This window comes from Anopheles moucheti, chromosome 2 (genome assembly GCF_943734755.1).
Source record: "Anopheles moucheti chromosome 2, idAnoMoucSN_F20_07, whole genome shotgun sequence".
Classification (NCBI taxonomy): Eukaryota; Metazoa; Arthropoda; class Insecta; order Diptera; family Culicidae; genus Anopheles; species Anopheles moucheti.
This window is the reverse complement of record NC_069140.1, coordinates 39,063,564-39,089,601: the sequence shown is the minus strand read 5'-3', so window position 1 is coordinate 39,089,601 and position 26,038 is coordinate 39,063,564. Positions and strand designations below refer to the sequence as shown.

Sequence of the window (26,038 nt, the reverse complement as noted above, 5' to 3'; positions counted from 1 at the left end):
AGGATATCAAATTTAAAGTGCTATCAAAAGCAGATGTTTTTTTTTTAGTTTGTTTGTCCCACCGTTGAGCGGAACTTGCTCGTGGATGGTTATGTTCGCGTCGGGAAACGGTATAGTGTCGAGCTTTCGCCACTCTAAAAGGATCTAGTTTCACTCCACTCGTGTTCGCTCTAGTCAATCGATATAGTAGGATTATATGTACAATATGATGATGATGATGATGATGCTTGTGTCAAACAAATACAGCCATCACCGGTGCGGCTTCTTGTCTATCTAACTTCACACGCTACTGCTAAGGGTGGCTATACACTAAGCTAAAACGGAAAACCCTTATTTCGATAAACAACAAAAGAGACAAAAAAACAGAAAATGAAATTTTGCTCGCGAGGAACAAACATTCCGTGATCGTCCTACCGGACACGACTAAAACGATCGTTAACGAATTACTATATATATATATTCGTTTACCCATCACTCCATCTCGCTTTACTACTCTATATGTGTCTACTCACATCTTTCTATCCTGATGCTACAATGAACATTCTCGCCTCGAACATGATCGAACACTACATGATGCATTTGCCATAACTACCTTTAGTGCGTGAGTGATGGGTGTGTGTGTGTGTGTGGTTTTAAATTCGCGACTTTGTATGCTTTCTTTTCTTTTTTTAAAAATCGATCCCTTTTCATCCCGCTACTCAACGATTCTACGTTTTTTTCCAAAGCCGATGAAAAGTATCGTTAAAAACTCTCCTTTAGTACGAGTTCGTAAAGGGATGCCCAACACAACACGTTGTGAATTTTTTTTCTTCTGGGTTTTGATTACTTTCTCATTTCACAAAAGCAAGAACTTTCGTGACGCGTACACTGTTTTGTTTTTGTTTGCAAACCGTAATATATAATCGAAAAACGCAAACCATCGCCCAAAATCGGTACTCCAATGGCAGACCAGCATAAAGTGTTTCGAAAATATAAGCCTTTATACACAGACAGTGTGTGCGTGGGATTTTTGTTGTTGTTACTTTTGCTTCAGAATAATATCTATTTGAATAATCTCGTTACTGTGAAAGCAAACATTCGTACATTCGTGAATGTACTACGCACATGTTGCAAATAATCGTATTCATTTTCTCTAAACCTTTCCCTTTGATACGCTCTATTGCTCCATCTCATTGAGTACACCTCAAACTACCGCACAAACTTCATAGCGAGAAATAGTAGGAATGCATGCATAAGGATTAAAATAAATTAATTACACGACAAAACGGAACCAACTGGGACAGAACGTTTTAAAGGAGATGGATGAGTTGCTATCTCTATAAAGAAGGAAGACCTTTTAGGTTGATAACGATGACTCTTGGTTTCGATGTCGTACGAGGGATCGAAGGTGAACTTAAAGCTAGCATACAAGCACTGTACAAATGGAAATACAACAACCTAACGACACAAGTAGGGAAGGACTTGTCCAGCTGGAGCAGCTTAAAATAAGGAATTTCGTAAGGACACGCACAGAAACTTATGATTGAAGCTGTCTCGTGATCTCTACATCTTTGCCTAATGGTACGTATATAAATTTGGCCTGATGTCGCCGTGCATATTTTCCCTGCAACTAATCGTTTTCCTTCGTTTGCCTCAGATGTCTATGTAGCGTACCCAACAAACACAAAAGACCCAAAAAAAAAAATGGTACGACGTCTAACTCACACACATACATGGTTGTGCTGTGTGTTTCACACTGAGATTGATTTATCTACTGGCCGTTTACGGTTACATCTCTATCTATAACGGCTAGCGCTCCGAATTGGAGGACATCTTGTTTTTAGGGGTATTGAGTGTGCGCATTACTTCCGCTTACGTCTACTGTCGCCGGTTAGGTACACCGGTCCGTTCACGGCTGTCCTCACGTCCAACGCTGTTACGACTGCGCGGTGGCGACGTATTGTTGGTCCCGTTCGGTCCGAGGCGTGTTTTGCGCGAACGCTTAAATTTGGCCATATCCTCACCGAACACGTCGCCCGTCCTGAGTGCCGAAATGAGGTCATCGAACTCACCCTTGTTGTTGGCATCGGCTGCCGTGACTGGACCCCCATTGGTACCGTTCGTATGTTTCGGTTTGAGGCCCAACTTACCGGCCACCGAATTCAGGAGCCCTTCCTTTGTTTTACGCTCAATGGTGCGTTTCTTTAGCTACAAAGAAAGGAACGATTGTTATTTAAAGCCATGATTACAGGCAGGTAAAGTTGTAAGCTGTACTTACCTCAGCCTCCTGCTTGGCACGCTTTTCCTCCTCTTCCTGACGCCGCCGGAAGTTCTCATTATCCTGCTTAGCCTCCATAAGTGCGGACAGGAAACCATCAAAGATGCCGAAGAATTCTTCCGGCTGCACCACTGAACCATCCTCGCCGAATAGTCGAACGGCACGGTCAAACCTGGGTTTAGAAACGAATAGACATCAGCAAGTCTTTCTGATATCTCCTCTCCCATATCCTCCTCCTCTTACAACTCCTCTTCAAACATACCTCGTTTTCATGTCCTGGAATTGGTCCTCCAGCTCGGCAAACCGCACCGACGCCTGGGCGTGGAATTCTCTCATCACGGGCAGGAACCGGTCACCAGGCTGTGATGCACCGCTGCTCCGATGAAACTCGATCTCACGGTTTACTTCCGCCAGTCCGGCACGAAGCATCGTAATGTCTTTGTCCATCTCACCGAGCGACACCTTCGAGGCTTCCTTCACGTGTGGCAAATCTTCCTCGAGCGTCAGAATGTCCTTAAACTTCTTCTCGATGATTTGCACCAGGTAGTGGAGCAACGTGGTGCCCTTGGCTGCACTTGACTTTGTGTCCGCCAGTCGGTTCAGGGACGCTAGTCGGAAACCTGACGCATTGCCACGAGCTCCACGGTTCATGTAGTTTCCTAGCGCCAGGACTAGTTCGAGCAGCTTCCGAAGCTTGCGAGAGCGTGCTACTTCGCGCGATGCCTCCATCACGCTGGCGATCCTCGGCGCTAGATCGTTTACGGTGACCTGGAAACGCTTCTTGTAGTGTAGACTACGTAACCGCTGCTCGTAGTGAGGTATCCTGCAATTGGGATAGGTTGAGATCAGTGTCAATGTGGAATGGCGCTTTTGCTGAGAGTTAGAGGAACTTACTTTGAGATTTCGTAAAGAAACCGATCGGCACGTGCTAGTGAATCAATATCTTCCGAATGTTCGTCCAAAAGTGCACGTTCTTCGGCCGAAGGAGTGAACTTGAGCAGTTGCTCAACCATGTCGATCGGCAACTGTTCATTGGAGTCCATCGATAAGATGGCTCTGGAATGATGTTTTTGGTAGAGTAAGATTGAAAACGTCAGGGGATTCAGATCGCAATGTAGGCATTTTTTCGACAACTTACTTTGAGATCTCCTCATCAGTCATTTTGAGCTTGCTGAGCAGAATGGTGCAGTTTTGTGCTCTGCGACCATCAATCACGGACAAAATTTTGGCCTTATTCTTACCAATCAAACGAAGATCCTCGATCGAGCCATCATTCTGTGGGAAGCGAAAATCAAGAAGATGCATATCAGTAATGCATAGTTCCATGGACACCCGACGATCACTTACCGCAACACCGTTCTTCTGGTAGGCGGAGAACAGCTTGTCGATCGACTCGAGTTCAATGCTGTTGTACCACTTGGTATCGTCCAGCTCACTCCACACCGTACCCGTCAGCTTGCTGTCGGGCAGCTTTGACCAGTTGAAACTTTTGAGCGGATTGGCCGGTTGGGGAACGTTCTTTTTCGGTGCTTCTGGTGCTTTCGGTGCTGCCGGTGCCTGCGGACCGGCCGGCGCCAGCTTAGGCATACCGCCCGGTGCTGGAGGTGGTGGCGGAGCGGCTGGCATCATCATTGGTGGTGGTGGAGGTGGTGGTAGTTTGCAGGGTGCTGGTGGTGGCGGTGGAGGTGACGTTGCCTGCCCATTACAGTTGGCTCCCTGCAATCCGGCAACTTTCTGATCGTCCGGGATGCTACCCTCCGTGACGAGCCGCTCCAGGCGAAGCCGTTCCTGTTGCTCGCTCACAAACCGATGCTGCAGATCTTCGGCACGCATCTCCGCATTGAGTGCCCGTTGTACCGCTTGTGAGTGATTGGCACTTTCCTTTTCCAACCGTTCTCGCATACGCGCCAAAGATGTCTCCAGATCTTCCTTTTCCTGCGTCCGATGGTCGAGATCCTGTTCCTTCTTGGCTAGCCGAGCCGCTATTTCGGAGTTTTCACGCTCCAGATCGTCGGCTCGTGTTCGGGACGCCACTAGTTCTTCTTCCTTTACCAGCAACTTCACGATCTTGCGCACATCGATCGAGAGTGGTGTTACGTCCGGGTCTTGCAGCTTTAGCGAGGAGGACGCAACCGAACCGGTTTCGGAACGCTTGTCCACACCGGGCGCATCCGGATCGAGACAGTCACTGGCGGGGCGTTCTTCGTGCTGTAGGACCAACTGCTGCACCACCCGATCGAACAGCAACCAGTGCTGTGCGTTCGGACCGGTGGTAGGTGGTGGAAGCAGTAGCATATGCTGCAACAGTGACAGCAGGTGCGGATAGGCCGGCGAATGACTTAGTTTACGGCGAATCAGATCAAACATAGCCGATGCGCTCTTGGTGTCCACATGCTCGTGATCGAACTTGCGGGCCAGCTCCTTTTCGTCCTCGTTGCGGACCATCTCGAAAAAGTCAAGATGGCGGTTGAGGGTTTCGTTTTCGTGCTTGCGCAGCTTGTCGATGACGGGCTGGATACCGAGCATCAGGAACTCGTATCGCAGGTGCAACCGAAACTCGAGGTTCTCCTGTCCGGGGCCGTAGTTCAGCACGGCATTGATGAACGACATGATGGCCGTCTTCAGGTTGACGTCATCCCGATACGCACCGGTCGAGCGGTCGAGATCGTTGACGATGCCCTGGAACCGGGCACGTTCTGCCGCGTACTCCTGATAATTAAGCATCGCATTCAGCACCTTCTTGTGTCCACCGGGCACCAAACAAACCGCACCGAGTATTTCGAGTGCGGCAATCTTGGTCTTGATGTTGTCAGCCGCCAGCGAACGTGCGATCGTATCGATTCCGGTCGGATGGGCGAGCACATGCGACCGTCCGGTAGAGTTGTTCATCAGTGCCTTGATGCATCCGATCAGGCTGGTGTGCAATGGGCTGTTCGCTACCCGTATATCGAGAACCTGCAGTAGCTCCAGCAATGCCGGCAGTCCTTGCAGTTCAATAAACCGAATCACGAAACTGTGTGCCGATGTACGGAGTGCCGTTTTGAGCGCATCGAACAATGCCGTCTGCGATTCGATCTTGGGTCCGTATTCGTGCGTAGGTGATTCGTCCGGTGCGCAAGCTTTCAGCTGCACTGCCATATCCTTTAACCGTTCGATGTAGTGTTCGGGCGAGGGAGGAACTGTCTGGAGCGGTGTACCGTTCGGTCCGCTGTCCAGGGGACTTTTGCGTGAGCAGTAGATTTGCCACTTTTTCTGTGGCGGTAGGCTCATCATGGCCGCTTTGTTCGGTGCGGTAAGATCCAGCTCTTCGACCAGCTCGGCAAACTTGATGTCGAGCTCATCGATCGCCGGCATCGGTTGGGTTGGTGTGAGAGTTTGCAGGGAGAACACTCCTTCGACCACACAGATTTCGGGAGGTTCGTCATCCTGTAAATGAGAGAAAACAAACGATCAGTATTCATAAACTTATAAACTTCTGGTAGCAAGTGTAATAATACGAACTTTGATGAAGAATATATACATGAAAATTTTTTCTATAAAACATATGAACTTGGATAGGAATTCCATTATGTAAAATTTGTCCCAAAACGAAGAGAGTAATCTTCAAAAGAAAATGAATGTTCTTAAACTCCGGTTGTCAGCAAACTAATTGCATGGTAGGTTGCTTTGATCAAGAGAACTTTGAAATTTATATTAATAATCGTTTGAAGGAGTGTTCATTAAATTAAGCTTCTTTAAGATTGTTTCGGTATCGCAAGAGTCCTTAGAATATAACCCAAGATCCAGGAATTTATTTAAGCTTCTTGTAACTACGAGAGTCATTTTTTCCAAGTAGTCATTTAAGGGCATTAAGATCATAACTCCACTTTAATTCGGAACCACTGTACTTCTTCTGGGTCGAAAGACTTAAAAAATATTCGAGATTGGTCGTCCACAGTCATTCTAATGAGATGTTCACTCCACTACGGAGTTTGGTGAGTTCAAATTCACTAGTTAACAACTGGTCAAATTTGGTTGGGTACCGCTTTCGCATTTCAGCAGCATTTCGCATAACAACGCATAGGGAAATATAACAACGATTATTTCACCCTTTCTGTAATGCTCCATTATTCTTAGTTTTGTATGTTGCCGCCTTTGCCATGTCTAATGCAATGTAAACGGCAAATAGACAGCCCCAGGTAACTCCATTATACCGGTTAAACTTCCCAGCAATAATTGGAATCATTCAATTTGAACACTTTACTCTATGTACAACAGTCAGTTTTGGTATGCCACTGCCTGCGATCGAGAAGATCTGCAAATATGGGTCATGTCTAAAGAATGGAAATGATTTAGGGAAACGCTTCGTGTACATAGAGTGCTACAATCGTATGGAACGATTATTGCCATCGCATCGATTAAATAACACCGGAGGCAAGATGCTGCGTATTGTGCTACTAAGTTGCTTCTCGAAAATAGGTCGATGGTAAAGGTCGATTCGAGTTCGCCTGGACCACGATGCCACTTTGAAGGCATCTTTTGAAGGCGTGAGCGGTACAACCTTTCGATATGTATAGGAAGTCTAACAAAATCGTGTATTTCCTTTCTTTAAGACCGGGTTTTGTTCCGATAAAAAGGTAGCACTAAGCATCTGGCATAAGCATAGATGATGATTGATTAGGTACGTGCCCAATATTAGACGAGCGTTCGCTCAATTTGTGCAGGAAATCGATCTGTTGCAGCATTATTACGATCGTTTGCGGTAATGTCGAATCAATCGTCGAACCAAACGAGCACAGGCACGATGTAGAACCGGTGAAAAATTTGTACCACTGGAGCAACATTACTTTCAACGGCCCTATTGCTCCCGACCGCGAGGGTCGGTTGTCGTGAGAAAATGATTCGTTTTTTTTTAATACCTCCTTATTTGCAATTTTCTTGCGATAGTGCATTGTTTCCCATGAAATAGTCAACACAAAACCATGAGACAGCATGGACAAAATTGATTTTTGTTGTAGTGTTCGGGTGCAGTTTGTACTATTTGCTTCTGAGACCGTCATTGACACCAATTTGGGGGAGCAAAAGTGAAAGAATGTTTCGTTAAAACATGTTCACCACCAATTGTCGCAAATTGTCACAACGATCGTTTTGGGTGATAAAAAGGTGTGCCTTTTTTAAATTTCATTTCATAATGATAGTGGTGATCGTGTGGAAAGGTTGAGTAAAAAAAAAGCACGAAACAATTCGATCTACTTTCAAGGTTTGTTGTTGGTCAAAAATACGACGTGACTAGGTTTAGTTTTATGGGGCAAAAATGACTTTATTGAGAAATTTGAACGACGATTCCAATTTGGTCAAACGGGGCATCCAAGTACCACTAGAGCCCAATTCAAACAAACCAAAGGTTAAAAATAAGAAGTAAACTGTAGTACAGAAAAGAAAGCTATCTTCAAAATTTTTATTTCATTTTGATCGACACTAAACATGCCACTAAACAATAAAAAGATATTCTTTTAAGGGGTTTGGCAAAAAGGAATTAAAATTCAGAAAAAAACCTATTTATCTTTCAAGCTCCTTTCAGGGATGCTATTAGCTTTGATGTAATTTAATACTCCTCATTATTGAGAATGTTAGTCGACAGGTTTTAGTTTAGCTACTATTGATTCTTGAGAAATATAAAATAATCAAAAAAGTATAAAATTATTCTTCCAAACAGGCTATATTATGCTTCATAAATCATCAATAGGTAATCTACAGTTACAGTTGTGATGATTTAGAGACCAATTTCCTAGACTTAAGCGATATCACGTCCGCTTTAGAGGTTATGTTGCCATCTCAGAATCTATCCACAGAGTTCTTTATGAGATAATTTTTGTAATTTACATTGTAATCTTTACTTCAGCGAATGTGTCTCGTGTATCAGGATCAGGAGCAACGTACAAAACACTTTATATGCAAGATACTCTCAACTGTCTCAACTATTTTGAATTTTGATCCAACAACGTTTTTAATAGACGCTATCCAACAACGTCTCTCAGTGCTTCTTGCTGCACCGACAATTAAACCGTGCGTGAAACTTCAAACCAAATGCGTTTCTTTCATAATTCAGCGTTTATAAACTCTAAAGATGCTCGCGAATTTATTTTCTCTACCCATCAAAAAGTTTCTTACTGCACCTCGGCTCAAAAGTCCAGTTTCATAAGTTTAAAATATTTCAAACTGAAGTATATCTCCAACCACACATAACATTAGTAAAATGCTGGTCTATGTGATCTGCTTATCTACAAATAACGCTTATGCATTTGATCGCACCAGAGACCAAAGAAAACTGCGTCTTATGTCACTGTTTGCCGGAAACATATCGTACCTAAATGTAGAGTGCTCTTAGTGTGCACGGCGCAGACAGCAGCATTACCATTAGCATCGGTTTTTTTAATGCTACCATGTGCTAATAGGTCGCGATTGGCAAATTAAATCCGCTCATAATCAATCGTCCCAGGGAAAAGCATGAATACGGGCCGGTTTTCTGTTTCTCCCGTGCTGAGGGACGCAGCTCATTACTGAGGTCATTACACAATGCTGCAATATGGTGATGAGATGTATAAACATCCCGATGGACAGTAGCCTTAAGCAAGGATTTAAAGCTACGACATATTGTACGGTACAATCACGATAAGGTCCCCCTGTTTTGTCCATAAAAGGGGAGAAAAACCTTGCGAGAAACCTTGCAGTTTTCGACCCGCCGATACGTATCGGCCACGCATACGGGCATAAACATATTGACACCTTTGGCGCTTAAGTTATGGTTCGGCAAGATGGTTTCCTTATTGTGCCGATATGCGCCGGACGGGCCTGCATGGGTAAAATAAAGCGCGTCAAAATATGACCCTCTCGAGCGTGTCGAACTGAAGCACGTAAAAAGCCAACAGCATTTTAGCTGTTTATCAACCGTGACCGTGAATGTCAGTGTCAAAGGCGCAAAACCGAAGGACAAACACTTGGGGGAGTGTGAAGCTGATGCTGACAGTTTGGCCCCACAAGGGTGTCACCCCAATGGTCAGGGTGGGTCTTTCTTCTTGGGCCTGTCCCAAGCGCAAAGGTTCGGAGAAGATCATTTTCACCAATTATGGACTGTTATGAGCCATGTATGACTGATGCTGCACGTAATTTGCGTACGGTTTTGCAACAAAGACTTGATCTTGGCACACTTCGGCGCGATGAGACTTCCTTTTAGGTAAGGTAATGGCGCTGTAAATTACAAGACGTTCATATTGAGGTGATGAATTGAATCGAGGAAATGAACATCACGGTCAAATGAGAGGGAAATGGCAAAGTTAATGTCATTGCTTCATTAGGATTCGATCCTTACATCGTGAGCTTCTTGATGGCTTCTTCTACAGGGGTGACTCTTAATTGTAAGAGGACAATATTACTGCCCCTTTACAAAAGCAGTACAGTTGCCATTTACAAATGTCCTTCCGTGAGGTTAATGTTTGAATCAATTCTTAAAATTGCAAAATTGTAATCAACGAATTGGTGTCACTTTCAGAACAGTCAATAATTTTATCTTTACCCGTTTCACCACCTCGATAAAACGTAATTAGCCGTAAACAGTCACCAACGCATGTTTTTATTTTATGATCTTGACTGTATCTTGCAAGTCAACCGAGCTGTAAAGTAAGGAAAAAGAAATCGGCGAACGTTCATTACATCACGCTTGTGCTGCTAGGGCGCTACATGAACACAACGGCCGGACATGGCCATCGACCATCATGGGTGCCATTTAATTACTAATAAACACTCATTTATCTTATCGTACGAATGACCTATCCGGACGGGAAGGAAAGTACTTGCAGCTCGGATTATTGGAGAGTATAAAAAATCAAATGTGTTCCGATAGTAAATCTTTCGGAGCAGATATCGATTAAAATCTTGCCCATAAATCAGCAGCATATTGCATAGTGCCGAGCAGACGACGATAGGGCGGATGATTTTTGTCTAATGTTCGATCACTGTTAAAATAATTGAAATGCTTTCTTGTAGAGAGAGTAATTTATCCTTCAAAGATTTGTGGTGCATAGAGAGAAAAAGAAAGAGAGAGAGAGAGTACCATGTTAAAGGTGTTTTTGGTTTCCAGCTCCCATGTCCAGTCACCGTAGGCACGCACGATCGATCGAACGATCCGGGGCGCAGATCGCGACCACGTACAATATATCATGATAAATTGCCTCTATCGATCGTTTCGCTTAGCCGATATGATCAATCGAGAGTGAAACTGCATAATGTTTGGAAGCTCGTACAAACCGGTAAGCAATTCCGTCACCGGCGTTGGGGTCGGTATCCACTCTTGCGCTCGAGTGTTGAAATTTGAAATTTTATTCCAATATTACTAACGTACGCCCGATGCGGAAGTGTTTGGAATTCGGTCTACTGGACGCGTTTCCATCCGCGCACCCGCGTAACGAGCGTGCATACACGTTGATAAATGATCGTACACCACACATCGTCGACAGGTCGTGGTACGCAGGACTTCTCGGGTTTTGGGGGCCCGGTGGCGACGCACCGACGCAGCACGATTACGCGGAACTGAACCCGTTCGATCGAATTTGTGCGCACGCCGCGGGAGTTCTTTTTTCCCGGTGTGGTACTTCCGATGGTGCATAAATCGACGGCCATGTTAAGCGGTAAGATTGGAAGCGTTTTTACACGAGGCGCTAGTGCGATGATTTAACCGATCGGTGGTTTTGGTGCGGTTCTGCCCACAGTATGTAACATTATCGTTGCTGGGATGAAATGGCAGTACTTTAATCAAATTAGGTTTCGATTTCGTTGGTTAGTGGATAACCGGGGAAAATGGTTTCGTAATAATTGTGTCCCTCCAAACAAGCGATAGGAGTGTTTTCATATGTGCTCCTCGGACAAAAGGTGTTTTAGACTCATTCACAGCGTCATAGCATGGTCAAAGAAACAAAAGACTGCGCAAGGAAAGTTAACAAGCGACGAACCCTTCGTCGTAGCGCACACAAGCGTTATCTATGCTGCTCTCGTAATTGTTTTTTTTTTAATTCAAGATCAATCCATCTTTAATCTGTAATCAAAAACATACATGCCCCTAGTAAAGTGTGAGCATAGTTTTAACATCAAATTAAAAAAAAATACTAGATGACATTATCGAGATCAATGTATACACACATGACATTAGAACCGTAGCCAACGGCACCCTGCTCTGATGCAAGATTAGTGTGACATTTTATGCACAAGTTGTTGTACAGCAAACAAAAGAAGCATTATCAATGTTTCCCAACTATCTATCGTGCTGTTTTTTTTTTTTTTTTGTTCGTTTCGTTCGCATAATTGTTTCCAGCCCCAGCCCATTAGCAAGTGTATGAGGCGCACGTATATGACACGACGGGGTATTTGCTTACCTGCAGGCAACCACACCAGCCCCGGCGTCCACGGAAGGCCGGCATCTTTTTGTGTGCCTTGTAGTGTTTGTGCAGGTTCGTCTGGTGGTAGTGTTGCTGAGCCGTGGGCTGTACGGTGACGGCCGTACCGTTGGCCGGAACCGTGTGAAGCGTACCCGGCACCGTCGGCTGATAGAAGGCGTCGGCCGTGGCGGTGATGTTGCTGCTGTAGTTACCGGAAGTGCCCTCCGGTGTGGTGGTGCCGCCACTGTTGGTGACCGCTTCCTTGCATATGTGGGGCAAACTCCAGCTGCCGAGATCGGGCAGCCGCGTCCGCAACGTGGCCAAATTGATCGGACACGTCGGGATACCCTGGAAAGGTAGTAGAGTAATAAGGGATTAGTGTCCGGAGTTTCATTGCTTAGCTTATAGTGTAAGATGATTTTGTTGTAAAGATGATGTCCATTAACTTCAACACGCCACACGTTCCTGAAACACACCTAACGATAGTAATTCGCATTATTGGGTGTTTGCATAATCTTGTAGCTTTTTTTTCGTTGTTGTTAGATCTAATCCAACCTTTCATAGCAGTTAAGAAACTATCTCCGTTCGGCAATCCTTTGGCGCGTTGCGAATAATGCAGCCATTTAAAGTCTCGCCCGTCAAAAGACCGCGAGAGTCGGGTTCAGTTTTCAGCATCTACAAATTTATGGTAAATCCTCCACTTCCGGCTCCGGGGCGAAAAGTTTGGGAGAGCACACAGCCAACTCCACAAGACCCCGCTACGGGACGGTGAGGGTGTGGATCGTGCGAATCTCGTACACTGCCTGCGGTCAAATGGCCCATTAATTATGTGTATGCTTACGCTTCAGGGCGAAAAGAGAGTCGGTGGGTTTTAGCCTCGAGGTCTTACCACCTTTTGAAAAAGGAACGCGTCTTGTTGATCCCTGACGTTGGGAAGCCATTCCCCCCCCCCCCCCCCCCATTTATCAGCAAAGTATTCCGCTTCTCCATCTTCAAACCACAACCTTTCTCCTCTAGCGTTCCCTCCCACGCCCTTCTGTCTGCGGTTTACTACAATGGCGACTTCATTTTCAACCCCAAAACGATGGTGACCACTTTCGCTGCTCAAAATCAATCGTTTGACAGTAATTTGAATGATGCAAGCGTGCGCTGCGTGTGTGTATGGAAGATCGGTAATGTGATCGCAAAAATGTTGTGAAAAATGACATCGATGTGTGGAGGGAACGATTGTGTCCGACGTATGTTTGACGTTTGTCATTGGGTGGATTGGATTTTTTTTTGTTTTGCCACATTTCACCCTAATCCCCCAATGAATCTCCAACAGTTGACCCCATAGGTGCCGTTGACCCGCGCATAGGGAAACCTGTCGTGTAACGGCTTTGTTGTGTGTGTTTGGCCCTCTTGAGTACGATCATTAAAGAAAGTGCCTCCCGCAAAGAAAGTGGCTCATTGTTGTGATGTCACGGGAGGGATGGAAGATGTGAGCCCCACTCACTCACGTTGCGGGTTGTTTGTGGGGAATTGGGAATGATTTTTCGAATGGGTTACGATTTTACACACACGTGTGGTGAAGTGGTAGAGTTACATTTTTTTTGTTGCTGACTACCAACTGTCGAAGATCATCGATGAGTCAGCACGGTTTTGTTGGTACACAGGCGGTTCGGCCGGCTACATCATTGTACTGTCTTCCACGGCCTGGGAACTGTCGCGCGGGAGATGTAATGCTTTCTGTCTCGTAAGCGTATCTTTTTTTTGAGTCGTCGATGCCTACGAATTACGAACGGTGCGCCCTTACAATGGCACCGAGGGTTGTCCCTCTAGTTTGGGTGTCGGTGATGTAACTGTGCCAAATGAGTTAAAATTAAAAATACGCGTAAAGCAACGAACCAAAACAAACGCATGCAATAATTACCTGGGAGATGTTTTTATTTATTATGTAAATATGTGAATAATATTGTTTTCCAATAGAACCGAAAGGTATTATTATTGAAAATTCATTACAGTAGTTCAATTATTTGGGAAATTTAATGTTTAATTTTGGTGTTTCACAAATTAAAATACTTGATATTTTAAAGCATTGCTTCACATCAACAGATACATTGTATTAATCAAAATGAGTCAAAAATCATACACCACCATTTCCAACCATCAACTAATCGTTTAGAAGTAGCTAAATGGAAACACCTGTCACACGGTAAATGGACATAGTTTCCTAATGGGTTATGCTCATTACCCTTCCGACATTGTGTTGAAGCGGCACAGCCCAACAATGTGTGCATGGTAAGACCCCGGCATCGGTTCCACAACTCACCGGAGTTAGTATTTTGCATACAAAGCCTTCACGCAAGGCATTTGCGCAGGACCTGCGGCGCTTTTGTCCTACCAATTATATCTATAAAATATCTATCTGACCGTTTTGTTTCAGAAATCAGTGCACACGCTCAAGAGACTGTGTAAGGCAAACCATTAGCGTACGGATACGATCATTTGCGAGTCGTTAACGTGGTGGGATGAAGATTTGTCTTAGTTTTACGATTGAAAAGAGCACTACACTCCCGGTGTTACCGAAGGGGGGTAAGAATTTGCATCATTAATCATGCCACTAACATGACATAGTATGGGTCCGCTTGTTAGGAACACCTTGACAAGTAAGGTCGATGTATTAATAGTGACTATCTTTGCCTCATCAAACCCGATCGAACCAGATGTCCTTAGTGAAAGATTCTTCCGATGTGTGGCGCACCTCAAAACCACTGACCATCGGTGAATCCTTCACCGGCTTGACATATTGTACAGGCACTCTGGAAACGTTACGTGCACCATACGCGATCCGTCCGGTGGGTACTCGCTATTGACCTTCATCCACCGGTCTACCGGGCTCGGACATATTCCGCATCATGCGCATCGGTTAGGAACTTTCCTGCACGAACGTGACCCTTCACGTGACACGCTGGAATGCAACTGGTGTGCAGCGCGCAACGACGGTTAGACAGTTTGTCACCCGCAAAGCGAGACTAGGCAGTGCGACCTGGTTGCCTACATAAACATGCAGGGGGCATGCAGGGTCTTTGGCAAACACAATCGCCAAACCTTGCGCGTACGATTGGGGAAAGTCTGGAAAAACAAACCACAAGCGCGAGTGTAAGGGGATTCTTCTGTAGGGCAGCTGCAATTGGGATAGGTGTACCCAGTGACCGGAGACTATTATCTGCTGCAGGTTTTATTTGAGTAAGCGGAGAGGTTTAGGCAAGTTGTAGGTTGGGTAAATAACAGTTAAAGGTACCCGGTGGATGCTCCCACGGGTACGGAACGCGGTTACTGTGCGGTTGCTGATAATTCGACGGTTGTGCTCTAAGGGGAGTTGTTTGGTTGCCGACTATTTGGCTACCGTTATCTACAGCGTTTTCCGGACAAAACAAATCGTGGCTGCGGTACCATATTGCGCCGTGTGCGCCGTTCCGCATCAGAGAGATGCGAAGGAGATGCGCTGCAAACAAGTTCAAGTTTAGCCCCAAGATCACGTACTATCGTAAAGATAAACGAGCAGAATGGTACTACAGGTGGCGTCAAGATAAACTGATATCAAAAGAATGTCACGTGAACCAAGATCTTGTTCCAAAGCAACCGCTTGATGGAAGAAAAAATTTAATTCGCAGTTAATTTAAAGACATTAATACAACTAAACATTATTTTTAGTAGCGCATTAATCCCTAACCGTTTTGTTGTTGTATAAAAACATGTGATTTTGCGTGCCTGAAACAAGCAGCAGATCTTATCATTTCGGATCGAAACTTTCACTGCTTGCGCTCAAATCGGTTTGGTGGCAAGGTGCGTAGCCACAACTCACGAAACCTGTGATTAAAACCAATAAATTCAATCATGTCGGGTTGGCCGGTGTGCCCTGTGCCGATCGCGCAGAAGTTCACCGTGTTAGGTTGCCCGTTAATCATAGCAGGCTTAACCATCGGCCTGCTGACCTCATCCGAGCCACGGCACATCGATGCGTATGCTGATGAGGTAACGCTACCTTCTCGACCGGGCACTTGTCGCACGAGTCCAGCATCGACAACTTCCTTCTCCCTTATACGTAAACCTTCAAAGGTGTGCGTGTGTGTGTCAGTGACTCGAGCCCGTGCGAATAAAAAAAACCCTAACAAATTGTGCCACTCCTTCGATGAGTGTGCGATTTTTAAAAATTAGCACTTTCCATTTCAATTTGCCCCTGCTGCTCGGTGGCCATACGTTATCTGGTGGCGTTTGTTAGAGGGCGTCGGGACTGGTTGGAACCGGCCTAGCGATGGGTGGCTGACATTCCTGGCTGTAACGGTGAAGGGTGTACAGTGCCAGGGTTGTGTACGTTCTGAGCAGGTTGTTTGGAAGCGAAAGTAGCTACGATCTTTACAGCATTGATCAGCGGCAGTGCCCATAGTGCTGTGTATTGCTTTAGCCTTTCTTGACCGTATAGAAAGTGTTGCAATTACGCGTACGGTAGGAAACGCACGCACGCATATATATTGCGGGTGGCGTATTACAATGGCAAATTATTCACACCAATTCGATGACGTTCTTGTTGACCTTTTTGCTTTTGCGCGAGGTAATTTCCGTCAACAATCGAATCGGGTGAAAGATGAAACGACGCATACACGCATGCGCATCGTCGGAAAATTAACCAATGTGCGGTGTTGTTGGGAAAGGAAATTAACTGGAAGGTGAAAATGAAGGTAAGCGGTGTGAAAGTTTCACCGAAAATTGTTAGCTCATATGTGGTCAAGCTCTGTAACCTTGGCCGTGAAATATGGCAGCAAGCGATGATGGCGCAATGATCAATCACACAGGTGCAAAAAAAACTATGGTGGAAATTGTTTGATGTAGGCGGAAAATTGTGATTTTTTAAGGAAAGGATATTACAAACGACCTTTCTTTAACCATTTGTTTAATTATGGACATTGTTTCAATGCTGATTACTTCTCGTGATTCTCCTTTAATTTTTCCCAAACGTGGAGCACTGAGCAGAGAAGTAAAAAACAAACTTTACCAATTTTTTTAGTTATGGAATGAACAGTAAACTAATATAATTATAATTCAATTATATATAATTCTAAATCCTTTAATAATTCCTTAAAACATTGGCAAACGTAAGAAACTGTGTCCTTTTGACAAGACTCAACAAAAAGATGAGGACCAATCGGGCCAGTCAATCGAGCAGGTTTTGAACAGTAAATTAAAGTTGGGTTTTGTTATCCGGAAGGAATTATTTTGATCTCACAAAGTTATTTCTTGCAGAATTATTCACATGTTGATGTCACAACACATTAAAATCTGTTATTCTAAAATACATTGATCAATCATTCTGTTATGAAAAGTTTGTATGGAAATTAAACAGTTAGTAAACAGTGTAGGTTCGGACAAATATAGGTCCAAATGGGATTTAGTGCAAGGTCTTTTGTGTTAAGACCGTCATCACCACCATTATGCCACCGTGTTACTATTTATTCTCCTCGCCAATTGTGCATTAATAATGTAGCTTTGATTTGATATACAGCTTTGAAGTAAGCAATGATCTCTGAATCCGCTTGATGTGATATGATATTAAATGACCGGTAATGTGACAATTGAAAAGTAATTCAATGTTTACGCAATCGAATAGTTGCAATAATTCGATTCATCATGGTCAAATTAAAATACGGATAGAAACCGCATGGTCAGCAGGAAACTATTTAATATAATTTTCCCTTTTTTCTGTCCGTTATACCCTTTAGGCAGTTTTTTTTCCAACTGGCGAGGGTGGTACGGTAAACGGTTACGGTACTTGCTGTACGCGCTTCAACACAAACCGCTAACGGATCTGCGGATAAAATGGATTAATCGCCCTATCTAACCCAACCGTCGCATGGTTTGCCCGAGGCACACCAAGGTGACCAAAACGTGCGGGAGCTTTATCACAACCCGTGCGGTGCTTAAGTGTTGGTTAAAGTGTGCCCGGTAGTAGCCAGTGAAACTTCTCCCAATTCTCCTCCTACTGTCGCGAGTAATAGAGCCAATTAAATGCATCACTAACAAGTGCAGTTGGCAAAGTCGTCATGGTAGCGGGGAGGGGGGTGCCTAACACATCAAGCGTGACCAATGCCGATGACGACAGCGGCGAATGGCGTGTGGATTTGAGAGAAGCAAAAAAAAAAGCAGTATAAACACGCGGTAGTACACAACCTGCTGCAAAGTAACTTTTCTGGTTCACGCGGTGTATGTTAATACAGTGACCCGGGTGGACGCGATCGTGTCCAGCTCAAGTGGCGCCGGAAGCTAATTTTGTTTACGAAGTACTCCACAATCAAGCCGCCCATAGGTTGGTGCGTTAATGTGTTGCGTGCCCGGAATCACTGCGTTGCGGCTAATGTCTACTCTCCTAGCTGTCCGAATAAAGCAGGAACAGACTCCCTAAAGGTCAGTTACGTTGCATGATCATCGTTCATCGTTCCTAGGCAAAATGGGAATTATGTTTCTATGCCTTGTAAAATGGCTAGGCTCCTGCGCGAGGACAATGTCTAAGTCGATGCTAGAAGCTACGTGGCTTGGTCCAACGACGGTGATGTAGCCTGATTCAATTAGACACGGTGTGGAAATGTTCATTGGGTTTCCGGAATGGATACCCCGCTAGGGAAGCGAAAAGCCATTCACATTGAATTCTGACATTTCCTTGGTTGCCAATGGTCGACGCGAATGAGAGAGTACTCTATTAGCTGCAGTTACTGACACTCATTGGCACCCTCTGGATAGAGAGGTATAGATTTCTGTACACTCAAAAATGGTGAATAGAATGGATCATTTAGTTTGAACAGTTTTATTGATATTTTTATATAACACAATTCGTAAAAAAAATATTTATACATTTTCCGATTAAAATTAAACTTCACGATTACTGAGTTACCGAAGTTTACCGAGTTCCGTCTTTAACTTCAATTTATAAACTAAAAAACCTTTTACAAATTGTACAGAAATATACAATCAAGGAATTCATTTTCTTCATATTAAGATATCAAGAAAGTGTGGACACCTCGCACACACTCACTGAAACACACCTGGCTGGTTTAACCACCATAAAGAGGAGTTAATTTTGTTTGGACCATGGCTCAACATTTCCGCCCTTTATAAGCTCGATTAGCAGGGAGTAAGAAAAAAAACATTCACCCACACACACACATGCATATATATCCTCATTTTACATTTAACGCGACGTGTGAAATTAATTTTTTGACATTTCCTACCAGCCAAACCACCCACCTCCCCCTCTCTCCCAGCACTTTCTTTCCTCCCCCCCCCTCGGTGGGTGGATTTTGAAAGCGGAAAATATCACGCTTATTCCTTGCGTTACGTAAACAAAATCGCCCACAACAGGGTGAAATATTTTTTGCACCTTTGCTATTTCGTTATCTGCTGCTGCTGCTGCTGCCTGGAATGCGGCACCCGGAATGGATTCCGTTAATGAGTACATGAGTTTATATTTTGCACGCAATTGGGAATTGGGTACAACAATTTAGCTTATGCAGTACACTTTTCAGCAGCCGGACGCTATAAAGGTATCTAATTTATTATATTGCAAAACAGTTCATATTATATTGCTAGAGGTCAAGTATTGGAAAGAAGCTTTCAATTAGTACGTCGACCGAATAGCATCAACACTTATTCTCACGACCTACGGACGATCCGCTGCGCGTATCGATTGATTGAGCATGAATCGAACGAAAAATTTTCTCCTCCGAACACTTCAATCATTGCGAAGGGAAAAAAGTGAAATGCAACCAATCTTGGCAACCCCGAACCCCTGTAAAACAGACTGGTGTGAAATTTCCTAATACGTTTCTCACAACGGTGCCGAGAATGGGGAAGAAAGGTTTGGGTTTCGTTGCGCATACAAGATGGTGCTACGTTTAGCCATAGCATAACAACCCATTAGCATGTGATCTTGCAGCAATGGTAAGACGATCGTGTGCTGCTCGATCGATTGCAGGAATACCACAAAGCAAAAACAAACACAAACAGGTGATGGTTCTTTCACCACATCTCACCGAAACGGGTGAGGGCTAGACCGGTTGGGGATGGGAATAGGTTGGTTTAATTCTCACTTGTCTGCCAAACTCTCGTACTGGCGCGGTATTCGGTTTTCGGGACGAGCTGGGAACCAAAGGAAAAGGAGGCAAAGGCAGCACACCCGATCGGACGCCGCGCTTGGTAATGCTGACCAATTAAGAGCATCGAACGGTGAAATTAATGTTAAACATTGGCATACGATTCGGTGTGCGAACAGGGTGAAGTAGTGAAAGATGTGGCGTTTGTGTTTGCTTGCTCATCTTGCACATCCAACGCCCACTGATCCGGAGCAGATGAGCGATGGTGGACGTGTGGTAAAATGCGCTAATCGAATCGCTTTTTCGGATGGCAACCGTTTTGTACGCGGGAAAAACCAGTGGATAAACAAAGCACCAACTGAAGTTTGGTGATGAAAAGTTAGGTTTTTTTTTGTTTGCAAATTTGCACATAATAGCGCATCGAAGGAGAGGCGTTTATGTTTTTGTTTTTTTTCCACAAAACGGCGTGGGAATGAAAAATAGAGCGTTCTTCGTTCTTCTCCTAATTGGAACCGTGAATGAGATTGTTCGAAAACAAATAAATAATGAATTTGGAATGAAGGAAAATCTTAGCAGTAGCTTGTCGTTCAGGCTGCTTGGTGAATAGAGACGACGTTTCGACATTGAATTGAACAAGAACCCCACAGCTTTGACCTACATTACTAAGGTTTGCTAACAATATAGTGATAATGGGACAAATCTGTTATGATTTGAACGAACATTTGAACTTGAACATGGTGATTCAAGTGCTTAATTACGCTTTGTTATTTATTTTCTTTAGGTTTAAAAATTGTGTACGTTATTAGTGATGATGGTTTCGTCAACCAGGCTATTGTTGTTCACGAACTCTGTTAGCTCAACGTCTTACTTTAGGTCTTTCTATCTTCTTACCATATTAATTTAAAATTTTTGGGTAAAAATTCAAATGATTTTTACTGTGTTAAACTTTGTAAAACGAAAGAACTTCTAGGAAAAAGAACAAATTTATTTATAGACAATCTAAAAGGAATGTTTAGTAATCATAAAGTAATCATCATCTTACAACAATTTCTCATGCTTTATCGCCATTTTTTTTGTTCTCAGGTCAAAATTTCTCCAATTGATAGTGCACACTCCCCGCACACTGCTTCATTTTCTTTGTTTTACATTCAAAAATCGAATTTCCTACCGTTTGCAGCGATAAAATTGTACATAAAACTACTTTTACATCGTAAAAAAAGCAGGAACCCATAATAAGTAGAACGAACGTACCGGTGCGTCCCGCGAGGGCAAACCGATCGATCGGGAGATACATGCGTCTGCCATGTTTAGGCGAAAGTTGCCATCACTTTTAAGGGCAGTCACACATACCCATGGTTCGTACGGGTTTTGTTTTTGGGCTCCCGTTGTTTTAATTCTCCAATCTGATAGTGTTTTCTACCACCAACCAAACTTCCCCTTTTCTTATCCCCACTCCGCTCGCGCGATGAGAACAATTACTTTCACTCTTGCATCGCGACCACGTACGTGTGCGATGAGGTGCAGCTACCGGCCAACCAGGATCCCTTTTTTGGACCAGATTATTCTTCAGCGACTTGAAATCGAAATGAAAGCGCTAGCGCGTAAGCGTGTGTCGGTTTGTTTTGGTGCGACGGGTGCTCGACGGTTGCAGCCCGTATGCAAAACTCGCACGTGTTCTGAGTGTCTAAGCGGTGCATGTCCTACCGGGGTAACGTCAACCGGATCCATCCAGGCGATCGGTCATTGACAGACGCATAGTGCGCACACTGGTTGTTGTAGGTCAGCAGTTAAAAATAGATACATCCGTGCAGGTTTGACATGAACCATCTTTTTCTTGGTTCCATTAGACACTGGAACTGTTGGAATTGTTTTGCGATTGAAACTACCCTCGGCTCGACGATCAGTTAAAATCAAAGGGATAGAGCGTTCGAGGTTCGTAACCAATCCATTTACTCAACCAATTCCCCGACGGTGTAATGAAGATGAATGCGGTAATTAAGACACTCGGTTGTTGTGGCAGGCAGACGATTAGTGATTAATTGAAATGGGCGCCCTTCGGTGTAAGGGCTGCACCGCATCACATACGTTGGCTTTCTAATTTTTGGTTTCGTTGGTTTTGCATAAACATTGGTAGCGTAACAGTCATGATTTCGAAATGCTTAACGGTTGTATTATACCGCAGAAGGTGATTATATTTTACTACCCAGCTGGTAACGGCAGGATAATTTCGATTGTTTCATCATGTGAGAGTTGGTCGTTCTCAAGGCTTCTTGGAGGAGAGGTGTTTCAGGTTCTACCAACTCGGTACGGCGATCCATAAAACATGCTGTATTATAACTAGCGCTTGGATTGTTCCCCTTTTATTTTGTTTTAATGGTTACTCAATTTTTTCATCCGGGTTGTTATTTAATTATTGTATGTTCGATCCTGCTCGGGAGACACTTTACACTTTATGTTGTAGATTGATGCGGTAATTATTCGGAATACGACATGGAATGATCCATAAATCACCGTCATGTACACCACTCTTGTTGGTTCGCCATTGTAACATTCTTAGCATGTCATTCGTTACCTTGCTTTTGTAACGTACTTGGCTCTTATTGTCTAGAGTCTACATAAACTCGAATATTCGAATCTCGTGCCTTGTCCAATTTACCATAAAAACATTGTTATTAAACTTGTTTTACACGATGGGTATGGGGTGAGCCCAGTGATGTATTTGCTGGCAGCGCCGGATAGAGACAAATTCCCTGCCGGATCGTTCCTCGGTAGCAATAATTGACTATCCGTAGTCACGTAGTAAAGTCTAATATGCCAGAAATGGCCGGAATGATCTAGTGGTAGGTCGTTACGCCAAAAAGAACTTCTCTCGCCTTCCTTCTTTAATGTTCCAATAATCGAATAGAAGGGTAATCATCCATCATAGTGGACTGGAATTTGTTGATGTGCTTGATGATGTGTTCAGTTGATTAACCTTCGTATGAACCAAAAATAGAACAACCCAAACGACATGTTTCGGGAACAAGTCATGATACTTGGCCCCAATGTCTGTGCTGTATTACGAGTGGATAATTTCTTTAAAAAAAGGTTCGTCACCTGCCATTCGTTGAAGTCGTTTGTTAGCCAACGGTTAGACGCGTAAGAGAAATTTACTGCTCCAGGATCATTACCACCATCGCCAGGAATGGGAAAGCATGTTTGCGAAATGCTTCTATGATGTTGTAATGTTTACCGATGTATGCTTTTTTTTTGCTCATGCAATTGTACAGCAACAGGTGAACCTTCGAGACGGGCTAAACGATGGGTAATTTTTGGCCTATTGTCAGATATTATGTGGACGCATGGCTGAAGAGTTCTCTATGGCCAATTTCTCAGGAATTTTGTACACATACACACTTTATGATGTAACGTGCGCTAACCCGAGCGATGTCGGTAACTGTTGGCGCTGATTGGATAAAGGAAAGGATGGAAAGAGTTTGGCCAGAAATGGCTTGGAAAAATGTGTCCAAAAATGTCCAAACCATTGGTGCCAATGGTCGGCAAAAAGAAAGCGTTGCTTATTGTGTGGTGTCATAATTTGAATATGGGCAAACGCAAAACAAAAAAAAATCCGCAACGCGTCCATTACCTACCGAAACCGTTTTAGCGAAACCGATAGACGGGGGCACACACACACATGCCGCGCGGCTGGTGTTACTTGCGGCCGCTTGCAATTGCAATTTTTGCCACATGCGCCTTGTCACTCAGCTCCGCGTTGTTGCAAATGGGTGCCGCTGGGTAGTAATTAAGAGAACGAAAAATTGCAAACATTTTTCGCGTTCGAGCGCTTATCGAGGAGGGTTTTACGGTTGAAGAGTGTATGTTTGATACATTTTACTGATTTTTTGTTGTAGGTTGTTTGCTTTGCTAATAACATGGTAGAGCAGAAGGTAAGCAACAAGGTTGCTAAATGTACAACTGGAATCGTTTATGCTTTTTGTTTATTTTTGTTTTGAAAAACGTTTTCCAACTACAATGACTCGAGGTATTCAACATTACCTTCTGAACTTTGCTTATTACTTTTCTTATTTTTTGTTTCCTTGTTGTAAGATAACTTACTTGCACCATGGATTGCAGGGTAATAACATTTTTAAATAAATAAAGATTTATAGCGTCCTTCAATCTTCTAGCCAACCTTTAAATAAGCATGTTGCAACACAGTTTGCCGATTGTTGACAATACGTTCTTCAAGAATGATTGGCTTTACGTATAAAAAAGACGACATTTCGAATCAATATCTTTGAATGAACCACAGTCCACAATGAAATTAGATTTTATTTATGCGGCACTAAATCTGTCAATTTGCCAACCGTCACAGTGTAACCATGCTGCATCATCTTCATCAGATCCCAATCACCTTCAAACCGTCATGGATTTCCCCCATGTTGACAAGTTGGGGGTACATCAATCGAGAGCTTAAAGCGCCGCTCGGTCTTCGTAAAGCCATATCGTACCATCGATGGCTAATCGGATCGGGCGCCCAGGCGGCCTAGGATCAGTTGAACGAACTTTCCATCCAATGACCGTGATGACAATGCATCGGGCAAACGTAGTGGTTGCATGGTGAATGCAGATGCAACGTTGCTACAACGGTTGTATCCAAATCCGTCTAAATCCACAACCGCGCCACAGATGCAAATGTACACCGTCGCTGGGCGCGTGTTTTGTGTGCATCCTTCAGACCGGGGCCCGGGCAAGCAATAAGATGTGATCTACGCTTCGCAAAGTGTGGAAAAACAACCATCAATCACCTAGCATCGAAACATCGGGAGGAAAACGTTGATGATGATGATGACCTCTAGCGGTTTGGTGTGCAGATAGACGAAGCTTTTTTCCAACCTCTTCTGCTGACTGCATCCGGTTTTTTTTTTCGGCGTAAAGGTGTGGTAGTAAAGGGGAAAGAAAGATAAACTTTCGTATTCTGCGATAGTTTTTTTTTGTTCGAACTGGAAGTGATGAATGGATCGTTTTCCTATGCTCGGCTTGTCGGCATCGGGCAAAAGATATGGTGCCGATGCTTAACATGACGTCAACAGTCGTTTAGCCTTTGGCGGCATACGTTTGATTGAGCTTCCTCACCAACACGGCCTAAGTGTGGCTTGTTTTCTTTTTATCACCCCGAAAGCTCACGGTAATTCAGTGTGCTGTGTTGCAGTTGCACGTGCAAATTGAGCTGATGTATGTGGTATGTTTTGCTGTTCCTTAAAGGTATTTGAATTTTAGAAAGTGTGGCTACAAGTAGTGACATTTGCAGTGCATATGTAAACCCTCTGTTTTGTTATTTATTCTTTACTTTGTTAAAAAAACAATAGACTTCATGCACTATTTTTCGAACAATTTGTAATGCTCACAATGTGCCATATTTTCTGTGTGTGCTTCTTGCCTGGTGCGACGCTATTCATGCGTGAGTGTGTGTACTGATTTGGGGCGACTTCGAAACGCCTTGCCATAAATGTTGAACCCAGCAATTAATTAAGCTAGTAATTAATTTAACTAATCTTTTGGAGAGCCATTTCAAGATCCTTCTCTCTTCGTTTCACCTTCCGGCGATCAGTCCGTAAGCCCGGGTTCGGTAAACTTTTACTTTCTCTATACACAAATGCCCCCAGGGGGGCCGTTTTGGGATGGAGAATCGGTCGTCTAGCCTGCAGCTGTTTACATTTGCTAGGTTTACGTCGCCCAACAAAAAAAAATACACACCTGTCCGGGTGCTAAGAGTCAAACGAGTTTTATCTCGTATCTTCTTCGCGGGGCGTGTTTGATTTGGTTGTGTTTCCATTCTACGTTGACTTCACTACTAACATTGAAAATGAATTTGCCATCATTGGGCGAAATGCTTGTTTTACAAGATAAAGCTTTTAAGTTAAAAATGCGTTATAGTGAAAAATTAACTGTTACTTATATTAAATTCACCGAAGTAATGATCCGTGAGGTGGGACGACAAGTCAACCAACGGAGTAGTTACAGGTCTTACCTGAAAGTAGAAAAATAAGGAATAAGTTAATAATTGGAGTATAAATATAATAGTATAATGTTTTTAATTAACAAAAATCATTGCTCGTGCGATGGGTTCGTCGCTTTAAGTTCGTTGAAATCTTTTGTAGCTTTTGAACGGTTGTAGCTCTCAAATCAATAGGTAAGGTAAACACGATACATTCAACATAAAGCACAATCCGTGCCTCATTTTTCGTACATCGATCAAACCGAAACAT

General features: G+C 43.8%; 1 protein-coding gene across 2 annotated transcripts; it reads right to left on the bottom strand.

The window, feature by feature from the left end:
- Positions 1-956: 956 nt before the first annotated feature.
- LOC128300965 (disheveled-associated activator of morphogenesis 1) lies at positions 957-25,766 on the bottom strand. 2 transcript variants are annotated; one of them, XM_053037245.1, is made up of 8 exons: positions 25,740-25,766; positions 11,662-12,012; positions 3,605-5,683; positions 3,396-3,532; positions 3,152-3,313; positions 2,520-3,080; positions 2,258-2,429; positions 957-2,187 (listed from the first exon to the last, which is right to left on the bottom strand). In XM_053037245.1, exons 2-8 carry the CDS (start codon positions 11,704-11,706, stop codon positions 1,858-1,860), a joined length of 3,486 nt encoding a protein of 1,161 aa, XP_052893205.1. In that variant the 5' UTR covers positions 11,707-12,012; positions 25,740-25,766; the 3' UTR covers positions 957-1,857. The 2 variants fall into 2 exon arrangements, with proteins under 2 accessions (XP_052893205.1, XP_052893196.1); XM_053037236.1 differs by lacking the exon at positions 25,740-25,766 and having other exon boundaries at positions 3,396-5,683; positions 11,662-12,011.
- Between the last annotated feature and the right edge of the window lie 272 nt (positions 25,767-26,038).